Source organism: Uranotaenia lowii, chromosome 2 (genome assembly GCF_029784155.1).
Source record: "Uranotaenia lowii strain MFRU-FL chromosome 2, ASM2978415v1, whole genome shotgun sequence".
Classification (NCBI taxonomy): Eukaryota; Metazoa; Arthropoda; class Insecta; order Diptera; family Culicidae; genus Uranotaenia; species Uranotaenia lowii.
Window position 1 is genome coordinate 332,085,364 of NC_073692.1, and position 22,677 is coordinate 332,108,040.

Consider the following 22,677-nt stretch of genomic DNA (forward strand, 5'->3'; position numbering starts at 1 on the left):
GTCTGGAAGATTTAGAAAAAATGTCTGGGAAAGTGTGGAAAAGTCTGGATGGCAAACTTTATAGGTGATGACCTTGTTTTTTTGGTCGCCTGGATCGCAATATTGCAGTCTAGGGAATAACACTTATTACTTCATCATAATCATACTATACACTATCAATGCCTGTCACTAATCACTAATCACTAATCGTACTTCCACAGCCAGAACTTATGTCTGAGTCCCAAAGAATAATACAAGTTTGTTATTATTCTTCTTTTCTTTGTTCATGTGTTTGATTATTTTAACATAAAAACATTAAAATGATCAAAAACATAAAGTGGTTGGGCCTACCGTGGAGCAGAGAACGCAGAGGCATCTGGAACACAGGAACAGGAAGAAACGTGGACCACCAGTACCATACGTTTCAAATGGGCAGTATCGTTGGAAGCATGCTAAGAAATTGCTTCTTGGTGAAGAAACTTAACTACTCCAATCACTAGGACCATCCTTTAGCGGCTGGAAATGATTTATTTTGTACACAGAAATCACAAAACCTGAACAAAAGCATTTTGAAGAATTTTATGAAATTAATAAACGTATCTTGAAAATATAAGTTTAAGCTTTCTTAGTTGAATTGTTTTGGATTTCAGTGTACAATCATTTCTGGTCATCGACCAAGGATAAAGCGCCTTTACTCGCTCTTGAAAATAAAGAAGAGAAACAAAAAATATTAGTAGAACATTAAACCTTCCGAGGCCTGTTTGAGCTCGAAAGGTTTTTTTTAAAACGTACCCTTATAATAGAAATTAACTCAAATCGACAGTTTTCCATAAAACATATACAATCAGTTTTACGTAAATAGTAATTAAAAAAACTTTCGAATACTTAGTAATCCAATCTCAATGTTCTTATATTTTTTATTATTTCAAAATTTCTAAAAGACATTGAAAATGTGTGATTCAATGCAAAACATTAGATCAAATTTGGATTGGAAATTATTTTCGACAAAGAGTGCATATTTAAATGGTCCAATTGTAAAAGCACATCCTATTTGGTAAATAAGATTTATGGAATAAGCAATCAAAACTTTAGTTCATTTATTTGCTACAACAATACTTATCGATCGTTTGACGGTTTTTTCTTCGGAGTGTTTCTTCGGTAATCTTCCAGAACGAACACTTCTCCTCCCTTTCCCCGCACAAAATACTTTCTTTTTCTAGGCGCCAAACTATTACCTTAGTTCTCAACCTTTCCATTAAACAAAACTTCGGATGTACCCATTCCAAAAGATATTTTTCTTCTGTCGAACCCAATCCCCCCGTTTTCTCAACGTGGATTTTTTCTTCCTTTTCCTACGGCTACAAGTGAAACCTTGAATACGCGAAGCCAATGATAGCTTTTGCTCGATTCCTGGATTTAACCAACACTTTACTGAACACTGTCTTAATCAATTTTCATAACCTAATAATAAGTTTGAACCTTCCCCATGTCTATTTTTGCAACGCATTCTAAACTCTCTTGATTTTAGTTTTTCATTTTCCACATTTTTCACTTCTACGGCACCCTTTAGACTAAAAAACCGCCGTTTGCGAGCACACATTTGTCTAAGGTCGAATTCACAGTGAGCGCGGTGCGAAGTGCGAAGCGAATTTCCAATTCGCGCGAAAAACCGCTTCTCATTGAAACACGTTGAGAAAAACATCGACCGGCCACAGTGCAAGCGAATTTTCGTGCGAACACCTGCACGCTAACTTTTGGCTACCCCTTAAAGGCGTAAAATTGACCCGTTATTGAGAACCCTCACGATCTGTCAAATAACGGGTCATTTTTTCGGATTAATATTACCCCTTATTTCGGAAAGCTCGATTCCCTTCATAAGGGGTAGTTTTAGATGTTGTCAAATCCAAAGCGTTACTTTTTGTCCGGAAAACTGCTGATGATGAGAAAGTTTGTAAGTATTTTCGTCGAAATTATAATTGTTTTCTTCCAAAAACTATAGTATTTCGTAACATATTTCAGCACTGCATGGTTCCGGATGAGCGCGGTGGATTGGTGGTGAATACACAAACAAAATGATTTTTTTATTTTAATTTACTGCCATCTGAATAAATAAATTAAACATAATAGTTTTGTAATTTATTTCCCATGAGCAGCTCCTGAAATTGTATACGCAAGCTTTTGGAATAAGGGGTAATTTTCATCCGCCATCAAGCGTTTTGAAATAAGGGGTAATTTTGATCCGCTACAAGCGTTATCAGGTTGAGTACCCCTTAAAGGGTAAAGAAATTTTATCCGTAAAAAGGAGTTCTCCCAGTCTTATTGAATAACGGGTCAAAAGTATTCGTTAAGGGGTAACCAAAAGTTAGCGTGTGGCTGGATCGCGCGAATTCATCCTGTTCATCCGGACATACACTGAAAATATTCTCTCGGATATTTTTTATCGTAAAATGATTTATCAAAAAAATTTTTTTCAAAAGTTTATTTATTTAATTATCATTGCCGTTTCTGTTTTGGTAATGAAAAATGCACGGTTTTTTAGCGCGGATTTTCGAAACAAACGCGGTTTCAGTCTTTTTCTATTGAAACAAATTATAACTGGCAATAAACGACCGGTGGCATGAAAGCCCCACAATATGTGTATAGGGTGACGCCATCCGACGCCATCTTGAAATCCAATATGGCCCCTTTCACTCAACTTTAAAATGCTGGAAGTGACTGAAAAGCACATGAAACTCCCACAATATGGGTATTGGATGAAAGTACTCAATAAGTAGAAGTCGAATTTGGCTGTCCGACGCCATTTTGAAATACAAGATGGCGGTTTCCGCTTAATTCAAAATGCAATAAATAACTGAAAATCGTAAGGTCCATCCACAATATAAGAAATCAGTAAAAGGGATAAAAAAGTAGATGAAAAATTACTGACAAAAATTTAACAAAAATTTTGAGAGAACTGCAAAAAAGCACTGAAAAGAATAAACAAAAATATAACAAGTGTTATAAAACTAAAGTAATATTGACAAAAATAATAAAAAACTGTGGGAAAATATGAATAACTATTACTAAAATTAAAAAATATGACAAAAAAAATAGTGACAAATGACAAAACTTTGGATAAAACACGCCAAATGTGGTTAAATAATTAAGCCAAAAAATATGACAAATATTACAAAATTAGACAAAAATATGAGAAAAAAATCACAGAAATGGCAAAACTATGACAAATGAGAAAAAAAAATTTATGATAAAATTATAATCAAAATTTGATAATGAAATGACCTGACAGAACTAATATAAGGACCAATATTTGCCAATAAATTTACAAAAATGACAAAATAATAACAACAAATTTACAATAAAATCACAAAAATCTGACAAAAAATAAGGCAAAATGGCTAGAATATGATAAAGTTTTGAAAAAAATATGACAAAAAATTGTCAAAAATAATGACAATAATCTAACAAAATTATGAAAAATGAGATAAAAATATAACAAAATACTTTCAAATATATGTAAGAAAAATGACAAAATGATGACAAATACGACATAAAAATCACAAAATTAAAAAAAAAAAAAAAGACAAATCCAAACATATAATAATAATAATAATAATTTATTAATGATGAATATGTAAAAAATATATCGCAAATACGACGAAAAAATGACACAATCTATAAAAATCATTTGTAAGATTTTGGTCATAGTATTGCCAGATTTATGTTATTTTATTTCAAAATTTTGTCATACAGACCCCGCTTGATTTTGGCAACATCCGAGCAAAAACCGTTCGTTTTTGGCAACATCCAAAAAAGACGTTTTTTTGTCTTTTTTTTATTTTTTATTTTCATTTTAAACAAATAAAAATTAATGTAAAACGTAATATTAGCATGAAATTTTTTCATTCGGCTTAATTATGATAGTTTTAAACAGTAAAAACATGATTTTTTCCATGTTTAATGCTCATAACTAATATAATTGAGTCAAATTGAAAAATTGTATGCTAATATAAGGTTTTACATAAATTTTGACTAATTTGAATTAAAAATCAAAAATGAAAAAGTGACAAAAAAGACCGTTCGATTTTGGCAACATAAAATTTTCGGGCGTGTTGCCAAAAACGAACGGGGTCTGTATTTGTAATTTTTGATTAGTTATTATATTTGTCATATTTTTATTTCATTTTTCATATTTTCCATAATGTTGTCAAATATTTGTCAAAGTTTTTAATTTCGAGTTTTGGCATTATTACTAATTTGTTGTTATTATTCAGTCAACTTTTATTAATTTTTGTCAGTTTTTTTTTTTAAATTTGGTCATGGCTTTGCCATTTCAATGTCAAATTTATCATAGAATTGGTATATTTTTTTTAATATTTTTGTAATATTTTTATCACCATTGCCATATTTTTATTAAAGTTTTGTCAGCGTTTCGTAATATTTGTTATTATTATATTGTATTTTTTTTTTTTCAAAATTTTGTTATATTTATGTCATAGTTTTAGAAGATTTTTTTTTGCGATTTTCAGTCATTAAAATTATTTTAAAGTTGAACGGAAGCCGCCGTATTGGATTTTAAGATGGCGTTTCATAGCGTCAGAAAAATTCGACTGTTACTAATTGATTGAGTTTTTCGGAATTAACGCGGATTGGTTTTTTTTTTTGCGCGGTGCGTATCCCTCGCTCACAGTTTTGTTAATTTGCAAAGATTTTTTCACATGTGATTAATTTTTGCAACACCGAAGGTTTTTTTCAGTGTTGAACCGCTTCGCAATTCGCGTGCACTGTGGCCGGCCTTCAAAAGCGAACTTGCGAAATTCATCCGGTGAATGAATATTTCGCTTCGCAGTTCGCTTCGCGCTCACTGTGTTCGTACCCTAAAAGCTTTTTTAACCCCACTAAATCAGTTTTATTCGAGTGACTACTTTCCAGACACTCCTCACATTAAGCACTTTTCTTGAGAACCCAAACTTAACCAAGCACAAAGAACAATTTCATCACGTTGCTTACGCTGCCACCCGTTTTGCAAACTTTCTGATTGAATTAAACTTATTTCACGAGAAAATCGCGGAACATTCCGTTAACACCTTAAAACTTTATCCCACCCATCACATTTGAACCCTTTTTGGTAGTTTCATATCATTTTTACGATGAAAAAATTTAAATTTTATAAAATTTCGCGGACGGACTGAAAAACGCGTGCGATCGGCAAGCATCATCGCCTACTCCCATCACTATACACTATCAATGCCTGTTATGCTTTACTTTCTGTTTTACTACCATCTTCATGGCATTCCTCACTCTTAAATTACTAATTCGAATCATTTTCTGCCATTTTGCAACGAAAATTTTGAATTTTTACTGTTTTGTCTTAAAATTCATGTCGAAACTAAAAGTCTGGAAATGTCTGGAAGAAATGACAAAAGTCTGGAAGTCTGGAAACCCAAAAAAATGTCTGGCAAAAGTCCAAAAAGTCTGGAAGATCCACAAAAAATCTGGAAGGTTGACATCTCTGGCTACAAGCAGTCGAAGAGATTTCGGAGCAGAAACCGCTCTCACTTATCAGTGACATAGGAGGCGATAACATCGAGAGGGTCCTTGGAATGGTTTAGAATCCACGTCAGGATTGTTTCCAATTTCCTACCCGTCTACGTGGCGAGTTGACGCCGTTAGTCTGCGGCGAACGACGGTCGACTGACAGAATGGATCTTCGATGTAATTATGAGTCTTTTCGACCCATTGGGTCTTCTGTCCCCGTACACAATCCACGGGAAGATGCTGTTCCAATATCTTTGGAGATGCGGCATACAATGGGATGACGACATACCGGATGAAGCTTTCGAGAAATGGGTCCGATGGACAATCAACAGCCTTCAGATCCCCAGATGGTACTGTGGAGAATATCATGCTGGCAGGTATGAAACATTGCAGCTACATGTGTTCACCGATGTCAGCGAACTGGGCTACGAATGCGCGGCGTATTTCCGTTTCATCGAGGATAGAAAAGTTAAATGCTGTTTGGTGATGGCGAAGGCTAAGGTAGCTTCCCTCAAGGTGCCAACGATTCCCAGAAGAGAACTTCAAGCTGCTGTGTTGGGCGCTAGGATGACGATAAACATTTGTTCTAGCCACACGGTGGAAATCAAGGAGAAATATCTTTGGAAAAATTCTAGCACTGTCTTGTCTTGAGTTACATCTGACCACCGAAAATTCAAGCAATATGTAGCCGTTCGTATCGGAAAAATTCTGATCTTAACAGATTCGGATCACTGGCGCTGGGTCCCTTCGAAAAAGAACATGGCTGTTGACCAAGTGGAATAAAAATACGGCCCCAAAACCGGATGGTCGTTGATTTAATCACCCCGAATATCGAAACACCGTTGAAGCAATCCGAATACCAATCAGCCGAAAATATGCTTTGGCGATTGGCTCAAAGTGAGCACTACTCCGATGAGGTGAAGATGCTGATATCCAATCGTAAACGACCGCTGCAGGATTTAGTCAAAATTGCGAAAGCTAATTCCCTGTATCAACTCTCCCCGTTTTCTGACGAATTTTGGTGTTATTAGAGTGGAAGGAAGAACCGTAAATGCGTAGTACGTGTCCTCCGAATCCCGACTCGATTTCCAGTAATATTGCCCCGAGAGCATCTAGTTACCCAAAAGCTTTTGGGCCATTATCGCCAAATTTTTGGACATGCTAATAGAGACACGATTGTCTACAAAGTCCGTCAGCGTTTTAAGATCGCTCTGAGGTCCGCTGTAAACGAAGTATCGAGACGCTGCCAGGTATGTAAGATAAAAAAAATGTAAACCACATCCACCAAGAATGACGTCATTTCCAGAGCAAAGATTGACACTGTATACCAGTGGGATTATCTCGGGCCGTTGGAGGTTACCGTTGGCAGGCGGAAGGAAAAGCAATATGTAACAGTCTCTACATGCTTGGTAGTCTGAGCATACAGTTTAACGACAGATTCCTGCATAACGCCGATCAGAAGATTTGTGCGAAGAAGAGGTCCCCCACGCCAAATATTTTCTGACAACGGGACGAATTTTGTCGGTAGCGATCGCGAGCTTAAATGACAGATCAAAAGAATCAACCTCGACTGTTCCGACACATTCATCAACGCCCGAACAAGCTTATTATTAAATCCGCACTCTGCTCCCCACATGGTTGGAGTGTGGGAGCGGATGGTGCGAAGCGCTCGACGACGGAAGGAAATTCAATGACGAGATTCTTGATCACTCCACGGGTGATCAAGATCTTATGGCTAAGACTGATCCAATCAGTCTTAGCCAAGCTTTACAAAACAGCTATCTGCGTTCGCAGTACTTAACTGATGCTACATGGGACAGGTGGCTGAAGAAATACTTTCCTAATATTAATAAGCGGTCAAAGTGGTTCGAAGATGTGGTGTCAGTTAAACTTGGTGACCTGGTATACATTGCGGAAGGCAGTCGACGTACATGGATCCGTGAAAGAATAGTGGAGCTACTCCCCAACAAGGATGGAAGGATAATGCGTGTTGCAGTACAGACAGCGTCTGGGCGACTCGAGAAACCGGTGGCGAAGCTTGCCGTTATGGAGATAGGCAACGGTGAACTCCACAAAAATCACCCACACAGGTTCACTCGAAGTGATGGCTGGTATTATTCCGCTGCAACAAAGAAGAGAACTTGCTGTCATGCGTTTTGTGCGTCACTTTCTTCTTGGCATGGACAATACTCCAGACCGATCTTGGAAGGTGGCTTAGTGGCTACGGGAATACACCGCGCCATAACAATGCTTAACGAATTTATTCCACTTGAACAGCCTCTAAATAATCTCTCATGCTACATGTTCAACCGTGAAGTTGTAAGAACAAAAATATCCATTGATCTCACTGTGAAACGGTTATGTTCAGAACACCAGAACTCATCGGCAGCTGATTTGGTTTCAAACTATCTCTTGGAAGTGTATGCCAACGCGAAAATCTTGGCAACTGACGGATCGAAAGTCGAAAGATATACACGGCACAGGTTATGCTGTGGTAAATAGTTTTGGAGCGCCTGCAGAAGGGATCAAACTCGACAGTAAAGCATCAGTTTATATGGCAGAGCTTCTAGCAATCAGGCATGCTGCGAAAATGATCGTAAGCCTTCCTGTTGCTCAGTATATTATTCTAACCGATAGTTTGAGTTGTCTCACGAGCCTTCAAAAAATCAACATCAATCAAAAATATCCCGTTGCTTGGTACGATATAAAAGCTTCCATTCTTGAAGGACAAAGAATGGGGCAAGAGATCCATCTGATATGGGTTCCGTCTCACAGAAGTATTCCAATGAACGAGTTGGCAGATCAAGAGGCGAAAAGTGCGTGCATCAATGGTGGTACAGCAGATTATATTTAACATCATTCGACATCCAGTTTCCGATTCGGCGTACAACAGTGCACAAATGGCAAGCAAAGTGGAATGCAGGAACTAAAGGACGTTTCTGTCACAGCATCCTCTCTAACGTTTCGCTCCAACCATGGTTTAGTAGCTTGGATCTCAACCCCAGACAAATTGTAATCCTTTCCAAATTAATATCAAAGCATTCACGGCTCCCTGCTCATCTGACTAGAAATGGTATCCTATTGGACGCTACGTGCAGTTGTGGCGAATCCATCGCAGATCTTGATCACATGATCTTCGCATGCAGCAGATTTGAAAATGTTCGAAGACCTATTTGGCAAATTTTAATGAAAAAAGGAATTCCACCTGATATTCATTTGATACTAAAAAAGAAAGACATTGAATTATATAAAACGATAGCTAATTTTGTAATTGAATGTGAAATAGACATGTAAGTAGAAGAGTAATTAACACTTGGCCGGTTATGTTATAGAGGTAAAGCCAATAAAAAACAAAAAAAAAAACAAAAAAAAACTCCCAAAACAAAAGAAAGGAAAGGTCAATAAAAATGGACAATAATTGCTATTTTTCCGTTTTAAGTTTTGATTACATTTTTTTCAAGTTTCATTACATGAATTGAATTGAGATTTTATAAAACCAATGATTTTTTAATTACTGCTAATTCTTTTTCATAATTTTGTTTTAAATTGGGATTTTCTGATACAATTCAATTGACATGGGTTGCGTCAAAAAAAAGTTGCACTACAGAATAAGGAAGATCACTGAAACATTTTTTTTTCGACAAGTTTCAAGAATTTATGATAAGAAATAAACAATTGGGTGCTGTAAGTGTGCCGAATGAAGAATTTTTTTTTCATAATTACCCCACTTAGCCCTTCTATCCACAACATTTTACTGAGCCAGTTGGCGAAATGGAAGAAGTAAGCCTAGAGGCGGTCTTAAATTGGCTTCAGAAGTATGGAGAAGAAAGCAGCTTCGTGGACAAAAACAAATCTGGACAGAAACCGGTGGACAAAACTTTGGACCAGGAATCGAAGCCAGGTCAAAAACAAAGCTGCTCCCGCCTAACCATGAGCGCGTGGATAATATGATCAACTGCTGTTTGGAAAATCGAGGTGCTCGACGACGAAACCTGTTTAAGTTTGATTGCAAAACGCTTCCGGCTGACCAGTATTACACTGTTCGGGATGGCTAAAGTGTTGACGAGGCAGAGACATAACTTTTTACCGAAAAATTCAGAAAAAGGGGAATGATTTGGCAAGCCATATGTAAGTGTGGCAAGCTTCCGAGCCGTTCGTGACTTCTGACACAATGAATACAACAGCTGTTCACGTCCGAGAGTGCCTGAACCGTCGCCATGATCCGCAAGCAGTACTGGTCTGGTCGGATTTGGTATCAGTTCACTACTCAATAAACACGATGGCTTGGTTCAAAGTGTCCAGATCGTATCGAAAGAGATGAATCCGCTAAATTGTCCTCAAGCAAGACCGATTGAAACTTTTTGGGCCCTTACCAAATTGTATTTGAGAAAACATGTGAAGCCTACAGAACTTTAATTATACACATAACACACGACGAACACTGTACACGACACATAACGTTCTTACTTTACGGAAAAAGGATATAAAGTTACCTTTTTGTCGTACGGTTTCGGGATCGATGTTGCCCATCTACAGGACGATGACCCGACTGATTACACAAAGGATAATTACAGCTCCAGTTTCATACTTGATGTAGTATTCGTCGAACGCAATTGGCATTATACGGATTTTTGTTTGATCAGGTTGAAGAGAGGTGCAATGATCGGCGGATCGTCTTCGTTCATCAACGGTTTTTCGGCGGTGCTGATGAACATCGACTCCCAAGCATTCAGATGTGATGTTTTTCGTACAAATTTCCTAAGTTTGACTTTTTTCCAATCGATGGAATGGTCAAGCTCTGTTGTGTGGGCGGCAACACTCGATTCATTAATCCTCCAATTCCTCCCATTCTCAACGGCATTTTTGTGTTCTTTGAGACGGACTTTGAATTTACAGCGAGTTTATTTATTTCTTTATTTATTTGGTAACAAATCAACGGATCACATGTTGATCCCAATGATTAAATGGATACAAAACAAAATAATTAAAATTATGAAAAAAAAGTTTACACAAACTACCTTGACCTAAACGCTATTAAAATTTTTCTTCTGAAGGAATCCCTCGATGTACCGAAATCAAAATGTTCAGAGTAACGGTTGAACGTCTTGATCACGCCGATCAATGCACTATTTGCCCCGTAGTTGTTTTGACGAAGGGGAGTGTAGAGCTGTAAATTTCTGTTCCGTAGTCCTTGAGGTCTGACACTAATGTTGATTGATTCCAATAGCGAAGGGCAGTCAATTTTCGATGTCAAGATATCGGAGACAAACAAGGCCCGTGTGACAGCTCGACGGGCTTGTAGCGTGTCTAGGCTAATGAGGTTGCAGCGGTTCTCGTAGCTTGGAAGGTGGAACGGGTCAGACCAGTTCAAATGGCGTAGAGCATATCGTATAAACCGTCGTTGTAGAGCTTCGATCCGATCAGTGCCATTCTGATAGAAAGGGCTCCAGACTGCCGATGCATATTCCAGGATGGAGCGAACGAGGCTGCAGTAGAGGCTTTTCAAGCAGTATACGTCTCTGAAGTCCTTCGTCACGCGGAAAATAAAGCCTAAACATCGAGAAGCTTTATCCACTATAAAGTTTGTATGTGTCTTGAAGTCAAGTTTTTGATCAAGAATCACACCTAAATCTTTGATATGGTTCACACGGGCAATTAAGTGGTCCGAAAGGAAATAATCGGCGGAAATGGGATGCCTTTTGCGCGAAAATGTTATGACGGAACATTTATTGCGGTTCAACGCCAGGCAATTGTTGTTGCACCAGGTAGCGAAAAGGTCGAATTGCCTTTGTAGTGAAGCAGTGTCTTCGGGGCCTTTGATTACGTTGAACAATTTCAGATCATCAGCATAGGCGAGTTTGGGTCCGTCGAGCAGCAGAAGAGCGTCATTAAAATAAATAAGGAACACAATCGGTCCTAGATGGCTCCCTTGTGGAACCCCGGAAGTAGCAGGGAATTGTCGGGAATACGAAACCTTAGTTCGAACGGTCAGTTTTCTTCCGATCAGGTAGCTACGGAACCAATTCAATAGACAACCGCAGATTCCAAGACGTTCGAGTTTTGCAATAGCAAGTTCATGATTAACCTTGTCAAACGCGGCAGACAAATCTGTGTAGATTGCGTCGGTTTGGATACCCGTTGTAAAACTTTCTTGCACATAAAGAAGACATACACCGTCTTAGCCGATTTAGGCTCACAGACTGAATAAATGACGCGGACAACTTAAGATTAACATTAAACACCCAGTACCGAGTTGGGAATCGAACCCATGCCATCAGTGGACCAGCGATTACCGTCTTACCACGCTAACCACTCGACCACCGAGACGTACATGTAAATTTCATGTAAATTTCATTAAGTTCGTACTAGTTGAACGCTTGGGCATAAACCCGTGTTGGTCATTGGAAAAATACTCCTTGCAGAATGAGAAAATGAGGTCCAGAATTACCAGTTCGAATAATTTTGCAATTGCGCATAAGGCAGATATTCCTCTGTAGTTATTTATATCCCTTTTGTCACCTTTTTTGTGAACAGGAAACATATAAGCATCCTTCCACAGCGAAGGGTAAACGGCTCTGTCCAGCGAAGCTTGAAATATTTGTTTAATTGGCGACAATAAATGGGGCATAAAGCGTTTCAGAAATGTGGCGGGTATTCCATCCGGTCCCGAGGAAACAGAGTTTTCCATTTTTGCAGTCGCCTTTAAAATAGTTTCCTCTTCAATTGCAATCATGTTTAAAGATGCGTTTAAGGAAGGAACGTTTCGAACAGCGTTAGCTATTTGATCGGCAGAGATGAAACCAGTGGTAAAAACACTAGAGAATTTTTTAGCGGGCAGATTACATATACCGAGATCCGAACTTGCAGTTTCGCCCTCCAAGAACATGTTGGTTGGAAGTCCAAATTCTCTCCGCTGATCTTTGACATGTTTCCAGAATGATTTAGGACTATTCTTGAAGTTTCGTTGCAGTAGCGTCAGATAGTTCCTATAGCATCGGCTGCTAGCTTTTTTATACGCAGAATTAAGTTTACGGTAATGGTCTTTAGCGTCTTGTGATTTGTGCCTATTATAATAGCGGAAGGCTTTGCATTTTAAAGTTTTCATCTGGCGCAATTCTTTGGTGATCCAGGGAGCTCTTGAATTTTCATTCACCAAACGTTTCGGAACATGACGATCAATAATGTAATTGATGACATGTGAAAAAGTTTCAGCCGCGGCATTGGGATCAGAAAGTGTAAGCTCGGATTCCCAGTCTACAGAGTTTAACACATCAGAGATAGCTTGAAAGTCCGCGTTTTTATAATCGAGAAAGAATGCAGCTGGTTTTCTAGAAGAAATATCCAAGTCGGAAACTTCAATTGAGATGAGCAGAGCTGGATGATGACGAACCAATTTGACCAAAGGCACAGGAGCTAATTCAATTGTCGGCGTTCTAATTCCTTCATTCACGAAACATAGATCAAGCATACGTCCGTTTTCATTCTCGACGCTATTGATCTGACGGAGAGTGGCTGTGCTTAAGGAGTCAAAAATAATTTCGGAGAATGCCGAAAATGAGGAACGAGCTGGGTCAGGATATAAAAATCCGCCTTGAGAGGGACACCATTTGATACCCGGTAAATTAAAATCACCGATGATTAATATGTCGTCTTCAGGTGAGGCAAGCGACGTGACTTTGGTGAGGCAGCTGGAAAACGAATCGGCAATACTCACATCTCGTGTACGATCCGGAGGGATATAGACCACACACACAAAGAGCTTCCGGTTACCGAGATCGATGCGGGCCCACACAATTTCCAGATCATCCCAGGAATTGTCGTCGATAGACACAGCTTGCAGAGTTGATTTGATGGCCAGTAAAACTCCGCCTCCGGTTGACTTCAGACTGTTACTGGGGCCACGATCGCAACGAAACACGACATAGTCAGAACTAAAGACCTGACTGGTGAAGGTCCTGGCGTTCAGCCATGTTTCGGTTAGGGCAATAACATCATGGCAGCAGCAGGAAGAGGCCAACAAATACTCATTAACGCAAGAGTTAATGCCACCGACGTTTTGGTAGAAAATGCTAATATAGTCACGCCGTCCAGAAGGCATACTGGGGAGTTGTTTGCTGGAAGGTAAAATTCCATCACCAAGCGGAAAACTAATCGGAACTGTGTACTTGCCTGCGGAGACAGGCTGGAGAACCCCGTTCTATAACTTTGTTTGACCAAAATAAATGAATAGGGCAGCTGCATGAAATTTCGTAAATTCCGGATCAGACCACAAAAAAGCACAAATGGATTAATGAATACTGTTGAATATTTTAGCAATTTTGTCGTTAAAATGTGTCCCAAATATGTACCATGCAAATACAAATTTCTCAGCTTGAAAGCTCAAAACGAAACGAAGTTTGTACAGGATCAGCTACTACATATATATAAAAAGCAATTTCCGTTTGTTTTTTTGTTCGTTTGTGTGTTTGTTTTCAATAGGCTCAGCCGTCTTAAGATCTAGAAAGCTGAATTTGGCATGGGTAGGACCAGGACCTGGACCTTAGGACCAGAAATGATGAAAAATATTTTTTGGTTTTCGAATCAACCCTTTTGAAAGGGGTCGTACATATAAGACAAATATTGTTTTTGCGATATTGACGAAATTTGCACATGGGTTTTTAAGGGATTTCATTTGATTTCAGGTATAAGATTTTGTGTAAGGCCGGCGGTTTTGGCGATATTGACGTTATTATACATAGAATTGAGATGAAGATTGGCACACAGGAGTTTTGAGGGACGAGCAATTGATTCAAATCATCCAATTTCGAGGCCGAGTTCGGCAAAAGGGGTCGTCCATATTACTTGTTCACTGTTAATGTTGTATCAGGCGACAGAAAAAGGAATCGTCCATAATAAATGTTTAATGTTTTTTCAATAGGGGAGAGTGGGGATACTTGATCCCCTTTTCTTATTTTCACCATATCTTTTTGAAAAAATTTAGCAACTCGCCGTCTTTGAAATTTTCTGACAGCTTGTAACTTCAAGTTTCTACACAGAAAAAATTATTTTCTGTAAAATTACAGTGAATGTCATGTAACAAAAAGGAGCAGGACATTTACCGTAATTTTACAGGTCGAGGACATGCAATTCACAGGCAAGTTGAAAATTACAGGCCTGTAATTTCATGCGACCTGTAATTGCAAGCAAACTGTAATTACAAACGACCTGTAATTTCAGCGACCAGTAAAATAATCTGCACGTAATTTTATTGTTTTGATTTATTATAAAAGAGTGAGATATCATTATTGAATGAAACAAATTGTATTCGTATACTCATTATTTATTAATTACAATAACAATACATCACAGAATAATTTTCGAATCATGTTTTAATGGCTTTTTTTTACCTTAGCCGTAAAGGGCACAATCGACACAGATTGTTCGGTGCGTTTTCTGCGACACAAAATTGCGAAAATCCGGGGGAAAACCCCGGAGAATCAGCCGAAACGACCTCATCGTCGTCGTCGCCAATCGGATCATCCCCATCGTTGCCACTAATGTCGTCGATCTTTTGCGTCTTTATCCGATTGCAAAATTTAATCCAAATCTCACACGGACCCATCCGGCTCAGGTCTAGCTGTAACTGGTCCGGATTGTTTTCCTTAAGTTGGTTGTGATACTTTATCAGCAGATGACTGATTTCTGGAAAAGAAATGCAATCTGTAGTAGAAACTGTATTCTAAGACTCACACAAATTTTCTGAGGCTGGAATTAAGCAAAATTTTGTCTAAATTTGACCAGGTAGAAACTTATAAACAAAATAAGTAAAATAATTTTTCAATTAACTCAAAACTAACCTGTATGCATAGACTTGGTGTACATTTCAGGATGTTTTCCTCGAGTCTATTTAATCCATCGGAACCTTCCTCCGATTTTCTTTCGGGCTTCGTAGGTGGCTTCTCAGAGGGAAATCTACCGTCGCAGTACCTTTTAAAAAGAAACGATGTTCGAAATGCAATAAAAATTCTCGTGCATCAATTTGTTGATAGGTTGATCAAAAAGTACAAACACAAAAATACAATAATGATCTTACCAAGAATATAGTGTCGAAGAGGTTTGATTGCCATCAGCAATTAAAGTATGCCTCAAATTGGTCCTCATCGCGATTAACTTTTGGCGGCTTATTCGTTGCTAGCCAGAAGAAATAAAAATGCCATTGCCAAACAATGCTAATGTTTTTCTTTGGAAGCCGTCATGGAAACGATTGCATTAGCGTTTTGGAATTGCATTGGCATTATAGGACGTTCTGAACTCATTATTGCTTCCTCAGAACCTGGAGATTTGAAGGAATAGAATACATAACCGTACGGTTTTCTATTACCAAGTAGACATAATCATTGGTGTATTTAATCTAAAATTTAAAAAAAAAATGAGTTTTTGGCATGTAAGTTATTTTGTCATAAACATACCGTTGAATGAGGTCAATCCTGACTGGGTATTTCTGCAATGTTCAACCTGAAGCCACCGGTAGGATATCCGATGTGACAGCGAAAAAATAGTCAGATAAATACATGTCTACGCTGCGGTTCGTCTTGAATCAAACAGATCCTACAAGTTAACATAAAAAAAACATATTTTAAGAGAAAATTGAGTCAAACTTACCTAGAGTGTTTGTCAATCGTAGATGATCAATTCATAAGCACGATCCTTTGGCGTTTTTTATTCTTCCTGAGAAAGACGCTTTGCTTTCATTTTTTAAAGTTTCCTTCACTTCGGTGCGATGTCATTAGATCAGATTTGACAAATGCCTCTCATGATGAACAGTTGTGAAGAGCTGACATCTTCGTGTCTCGTAGATGTTGAAAATTGGTTTCTGTCCCGTAACACAATAAGACTTTGCCGACAAATTACCAGCAGCGAATCGGCACTCCCACGGATAGCTAATCCCTCGAGACATGTTTCCGTTAAGGTGCAGAAGTTACAACTGGGATCACCAAGTTAGTTCATCTTTGGCACACATGAATTTTTGATAAACGGTTCTTGTCGTAACACTGGTTTTGCAGTTGGAGCTACCTTGTATGAAAATATATATTAAGTTTGGAAACGCATTGAGAATGAAAAAAACAAACCTTCACGCCTCCACTTTGAAACTGGAAGCGCTCCAATCGGCTTTATTTCGGGAACATCAGCATCATTGTTATTTCCTTTATCGATTCAGTACAAACCAGCAATCCGGAATAGCAAGAGGGCCTCTTGTGGACGGGTTACAATACTGGACGGTAATGGTAGCTAACCACTTAACGGAATCTTTATTTCGGAGGATTTACGAGCACGTTCGTTTTCCGGATACATTGCTAAGAAATCGCCGGTGTTTCATATGCAGAAACGAGAAAAACACAGAACCGAAGTGAACCGAGCCGAAATTCCGAATCAAAACAAAAACGACCGCTATTTTGACGTTTCCCTTTTTTGGTGACTGGGATGCCAGATGCACTTTAATTTTCTATGCTATTTAAAATTATTTGACACGTAATATTTTTTGACCTGTAAAAATACGGCAAATGTCATGCTCCTTTTTGTTACATGGCATTTTCTGTAATATTAAATGATATTCTTAAAATTACAGACAAATTGATTAAAAATCGCGTGATTTTAAAATTACAGGTATTTTTATTTTACAGGACACCGTTTTCAATGACACGTAATAGTCATTATTTTTTTCTGTGTATGCTCCAAAAATTAGAACGATACTTGAACCCCTTGATGAACTAGAAAAAAAGCATTTTCGTGGGAGTAAAAAAATTGCGATTTTTCTGAAGTTAGGGTAGACTTGATCCCCTATTGAAGGAGACTTGATCTTTCAATCAGGAAGCCCTAATCCTTGTATGAAAATCAAACAAAACCCAAGATAGAATGTTAATTGACTATTTTGGTCATGTTTGCTCTCACTTCACAATTTATGGCAGCCATAAGAAGAAAATTCTATAACTTTGTCTCAACGCTAATAACATTGCATACTTAAAGGCGCTATTTTTTATAATTAAGAGAAAATTAATTATTTTTGCTCTTTTCTTCAGACAATTGTTTGATAAATATTAGTTTTTGGATAAATATTAGTAATTTCGTAATCAGCAATCATAAGGATCAATTCAGACGAAGAATATGCCGTTTGGAAGGGGGATCAATTGTACCCAACTCTAGGGGATCAATTGTTCCCATAATCAACATTTTAGAAAAAAAATTCTGAAAAAAGTTGAGAATTTTCGTTTGCTTTGAAAATATGGCATTATGAAGTTCATTTTACGCTCGAACGATTGATACATTGGAACAAATATTTTTTTCATTATTTTCTCATGTAAGGAACATTTTAAAGTGATGAAAAAAGATCTTGAAGTCACATTCTGTGAAATTGTTCAAACAAAGTTCAATTACTCAAACAATTATTTTGTTTAAATTATATAAACTACAAGCATTGTTATGTTGCTCATTTTGGCACATTTTTCTAGAACATTTGATCTTTGTTAGACATTCCAGTTTCGAGATATAGCTAAGGAATCAAGTATCCCCAGGGATCAAGTATCCTCATTCCCCCCTACATGCTTGATTAGGCATAAGAAAATGCATCGAGAAAATTCTTCGCAATTATCATTCAAACCCAACTATTCATTACACATTATAAGTTAATAGCGAAAGCTCGTACGGGATCAGCTAGTAAATAAAAAATAAAATTTGTACTCTAGTTATTTGTGCATATTCTTCCGAGCTGTTGTGAAGTTTGACAGATTTTTGGTAGGAAATTTTGTTGACAAAGGCAGATTACTTGACGAAAGAATGATCTTTCAGGTCTGCATTCAACTGTGAAAAAAACTTGTGGAAGCAGTAAATGTTATTTTCGTTACAGGTGCTTAAATATTTTCTTTTTCTCTGGGATACTAATTTCGATTTTCGTCATATCCATAATTTTATATTCCTACATATATTTAAGCGATATACAAAGCGAATAACATACTTGAGTTGTAAAAACTAGTATTTTTAATATTAGTCTCAAAAATTCGTTCATGTAGATTCATGTAGTTCCATAAAATATGAAACAAATAGAAAAAATTAATAAAATAAAAAAAACCATTATTATCTCAGGTATTCTAGGCTCATTGTAGGTTATTCAATTTTAAAGAAATCTCAACATAAGCATCTATAAGCATGTGTATTAGATCCAATATTTATCAGTTAATAGTTAAAGCAAACAATATGATATTGATACTTGGTTTCTAAATATTTCAGACCAATCTTCTGATGTGTCTTTACTGATTATTAAACTAAAGTTCAGAGATCGCACCCCAATATAATGTCGTGCACTATTAAAAACGTTGTAGTTATTGGAGCTGGTACAATGGGATCAGGCATTGCACTGGTATGTACCCGCCACGCACAATCGCAACTAAAGTTAAGGTTTCAGTATTGTACAAAATAGCTTTCTGTACTATACAGGTCGCAGTTGCTACAGGTCATCAGGCAGTCCTAGTAGATGTAAATCAGACTGTACTGGACAAATCTCGCCAAGGCATCGAAAAAAATGCTACTCGATTTGGTAGGAAACTGTTCAAAGAAGATCCCGCTGCGGCTGACGTGTTCGTTGCAGAGGCATTATCCAGACTTCAGTATAGCACGCAATTGGAACAAGCTGTATCCGGCGCAGATTTGGTTATTGAGGCTATTATAGAAAAGATGACAGTCAAACAGGACCTTTTCCGGAAAATTGACAATGTATGTTGTATAGATTTCACATTTCATTTTTGTATCAAGTAATCGAGGTACAATTTAAATAGATCGCTCCGCAACACGTGATTTTTGTCAGCAACACATCGTCGCTTTCAATAGCAGAAATGGCAGCAGTGACTAAAAGACAAGATCGTTTCGCTGGATTACATTTTTTCAATCCCGTCCCGTTGATGAAGCTTATCGAGGTAATTAAAATCGACCAAACTTCGGAAGCAACTTACAACGCACTATTGGAATTCGGCCGAGCCTTGGGGAAAACGTGTATCACCTGTAAGGACACTCCAGGGTTCATTGTCAATCGGCTGCTGTTTACGCTGACATCCGGTGCACTTCAGATGCTGCACAATCAGGACGCTTCGATGCGAGATATCGATACAGCTATGAAATTGGGACTGGGCCATCCTATGGGCCCTTTCGAGCTTATGGATATGATTGGATTGGATGTGACACTAAGTATCATGCAAGAGAGAAACGAACGCTTTCCCGGAGATGTTTCATTGCAAACTATAAACATTTTAGAGAAGCTTGTTTCCGAAAAGAAGCTTGGTGTTAAGAGTGGTGAAGGGTTTTACAGCTATAAATGAATTAATACTTATCTATAAAAATGTTCAAGTTAAATTAGTTGAGTTTCTGGTGATAGGGTATTGAGGCCAATAAATATGTGATTATTACTTCAATACTGGTATGATGCGAAAATTCGAAATCCTGTTACTATAAAATTATCTTAAAATTTAGTTTTAAGTTTGTTTCAACTCTTATCTATCACATGTGATGTTAGCAATGAAGACCTAAGAGTTCGACAAAACATCGACCTGGGCGGTTCTTTTGCGATAAAGATAAGATTTTCAAGCAAGCGATAGGTAAATAGATATAAGCCAAAATTTCCTGGTTTTTTTTTACAAACGAGAATCAGTGTTCCGAAACACTTCACCTTGACGTACGCCTCATAAGTCGCTTTTCGGTTCTCATTGCTTCATTAATCACTTTTGTTAAATATTATATCTGCGGAAAACTACTTTTATCAGTTATGAGTCATCAATATCATCATCTTAAACTTATTCCCTACCAAAAGCTGAAAGGTCACGTGAGTTCACTTGATGGAAAGAAGCAACCAGTACTGGGCCTAGGGATGTCGTCCATTCGAGATTATCCAGCGCTACCGGAAGGAGTACAGCCGCTGGACAATCAGGTCGCAGGTCATACATTTCAACAAGGAACGGATGCCCTAGGTTAGTATAGAATGTTCATAACGTCAATCAGTTTCTAAATTTCCTTCTCTTTTAGGATTACTTCAGGATACGGATAATGGCACCGTGCTGAAACCGGCTGGAAAAGTCCTTTGTGGTGTTCGAGAAATTAAATTCTACGACCAATTACAGGCAGCCACGACTGAGCAAGATCTCTTGAGGCTGAAGGAGATTACTCCACAGTATCACGGTCATCATAAATTGGTAATCGATGGCAAATCGGTTGAGTTTATCAAACTATCCGACCTTACGCACGGTATGCTGGAGCCGTGCATCATGGATGTGAAAATTGGTAGCCGTACCTGGGATCCCTTGGCGACGGAAGAAAAACGTAAAGCGGAAGAGTCCAAATACTACGCCTGCAAACATAATCTGGGACTGTGCATACCTGGATTTCAGTTTTATTCGCTTGCCAATGGACGGGTGATGCGCTATGGCAGGGATTACGGCAAAAAACTGACCGAAGCAACGGTGAAAGATGGTAAGTGTATTATGTTGCAATTTTATTGTTGTCTTCTCGTATCTAGGTCGAAACCACACGACACGGGTTAATCTCGGGGGTTGACGCTGTGGACGCACAAAGTAAATAAAAAAACAATGAGGCTTTTGTTCTCTACGACCTACACGAGGAACATTCGGTCCTTCGAGCCGGATTCTTGCTCTTACTAAGCGGAAAGCCAAGTACCTTTTTATGGATATGAAAACAACAAACAGCTTTGTTAAAAACTCAATTCAATGAGGAATCTTTTCTCATTTTGCTTTCCCTCGACAGCATTCCGAAAATTTTTGAACGCCGATAGTGGCCTCTGTCGTCAGTTGTTGATGCAATTTCTGTCGGACCTGTGGACTATTCAAAAGTGGGCCCGTACCCAAACCAGTTTCCGGCTGTATGCCAGTTCCGTCCTGCTAGTGTACGACGCTCGTCGTCTGAAACCGGTGCTGCAACACCAAACCAGAAGTCTTAGCAGATCCAATTCCAAACCCGCGGTCAGCAACTCCGGTAGTTCGAGCCCGGTGGTAGCTGGTTCATCTTCTCCCATTTCAAGAACGCCAACGCCCGATCTCAGCAATGTGGAGCCGCTGCAACATTACTACAAAATCCAAAGAAGTCATTCAACCATGAATAACTATGAAGAAGTAAGAGGTAAAGTATTCGTTAGAGTTTTTTTATTATAAATTTCTCGCAATTTCAGGATATGAAAGCCATGCGCGAAAGCTACGTGTTTATGCGTGATAATCTAGTCGGATCGTATGAGAATAAAGTGTGGGCCCAAGCGAGGATGATTGACTTTGCGCATGCGTTTCCGGCCGAGGAAGCGTCCATCGACACCAATTATCTACAGGGGATCGAGAGTTTGGTAAATATTTTTGAAGATTTTCTTAAAGATTGTGATGCAGAGAATGCATCCAAACCCGGTGTTCCCTAGAATTAACAAATCATAAATTATGATCTTTTGAATCGGTTTCGTACAGGTCAAAGCAATATATACAGCTTGCATTTGCGGATAATGCAAGATCCCAAATTTTCTTATGTATGCCAATCATAAGATGTTGTGTATTAAATTTTTTCGGAAGTAGTTAGACATTTATCTATAACAAATAAGATAACTGAAGTATCGTTTGGATCTTTAACGTAAGCACAAAAACAATTTGGTGATAATTTAGTAATCAGGTCACACATAAAAGCGGAATGGTCTAACCTTTTGACTAACCAACCCGTTGGGGATATAGAAACGGGATCACAGTTAAATGCTAGCTTCTGCAATTTGTGTGTAACCTTATAATCACTATTCGCTGGCAAAATTCAGGCCAAAGTACAATTATGGGCTGTTCTTCATTTAAAGTTTGGTTAGTAATTATAAAAAATGTGTATTATCTACAACTATTTAAATAGTTAGTGCGATCTCTCTTCACTGCTCTTTTTACAACTGTTGAGAAGAAGATTGCTTCTAAAATCCAAGGCCATTGATGACAAAGATATTTTTAGTTAAAAACTACTTACGGAATACGCTTTAATAATCGATTATGACTGTACTATTACAAGGGTTTGTATTGACGTTAGCACTATGCGAAATATATGTTTATGGTGGATATGTTCAAAATTTCTTGGTATCGCTGGAACTAAAAAGAATATCCTCACGTCGAAAATTCATACTGT

At 38.1% G+C, this 22,677-nt stretch overlaps 3 protein-coding genes across 4 annotated transcripts in view; 2 read left to right on the plus strand and 1 right to left on the minus strand.

Annotated features, from left to right (window-relative positions):
- Window positions 1-22,612, plus strand: part of LOC129743950 (inositol polyphosphate multikinase) — a 30,454-nt gene extending 7,842 nt beyond the window's left edge. The window contains exons 2-5 of one of the 2 annotated variants that reach the window (XM_055736201.1): window positions 20,345-20,501; window positions 20,557-21,000; window positions 21,292-21,656; window positions 21,713-22,612. In XM_055736201.1, the coding sequence (XP_055592176.1) occupies window positions 20,402-20,501; window positions 20,557-21,000; window positions 21,292-21,656; window positions 21,713-21,946 (1,143 nt within the window). In that variant the 5' untranslated portion in view covers window positions 20,345-20,401 and the 3' untranslated portion in view covers window positions 21,947-22,612. Of the gene's footprint in view, window positions 1-19,884; window positions 20,502-20,556; window positions 21,001-21,291; window positions 21,657-21,712 lie in introns of those variants that run through there. The other variant, XM_055736200.1, reaches the window with a different exon arrangement.
- LOC129742972 (uncharacterized) lies at window positions 6,627-15,406 on the minus strand. Its single transcript, XM_055734915.1, has 4 exons — window positions 15,351-15,406; window positions 14,901-15,195; window positions 12,358-13,628; window positions 6,627-6,757 (listed from the first exon to the last, which is right to left on the minus strand). The coding sequence occupies exons 1-4, from the start codon at window positions 15,373-15,375 to the stop codon at window positions 6,627-6,629; spliced, it is 1,722 nt and encodes a 573-aa protein (XP_055590890.1). The 5' UTR covers window positions 15,376-15,406.
- On the plus strand, window positions 18,884-19,856 carry LOC129742973 (hydroxyacyl-coenzyme A dehydrogenase, mitochondrial-like). The gene is made up of 3 exons (XM_055734916.1): window positions 18,884-18,904; window positions 18,982-19,257; window positions 19,320-19,856. Exons 1-3 carry the CDS (start codon window positions 18,884-18,886, stop codon window positions 19,854-19,856), a joined length of 834 nt encoding a protein of 277 aa, XP_055590891.1.
- Window positions 22,613-22,677: the final 65 nt, after the last annotated feature.

Bases quoted from the DNA above. Each gene is read 5' to 3' on its own strand.
- LOC129742972 (XM_055734915.1), bottom strand. From the start codon at position 15,375: ATGTACACCAAGTCTATGCATACAG. The intron at 13,629-14,900 runs GTAAAAAAAAGC...TTTACCTTCCAG, and splicing joins TTGTGCCCTTTACGGCTAAG to CAAACAACTCCCCAGTATGC. The intron at 6,758-12,357 runs GTAATCTGCCCG...CATACCTGGCAG, and splicing joins AAGTTCGGATCTCGGTATAT to CGTCTCGATACTTCGTTTAC.
- LOC129742973 (XM_055734916.1), top strand. From the start codon at position 18,884: ATGGGATCAGGCATTGCACTG. The intron at 18,905-18,981 runs GTATGTACCCGC...TGTACTATACAG, and splicing joins TGGGATCAGGCATTGCACTG to GTCGCAGTTGCTACAGGTCA. The intron at 19,258-19,319 runs GTATGTTGTATA...CAATTTAAATAG, and splicing joins TTTTCCGGAAAATTGACAAT to ATCGCTCCGCAACACGTGAT.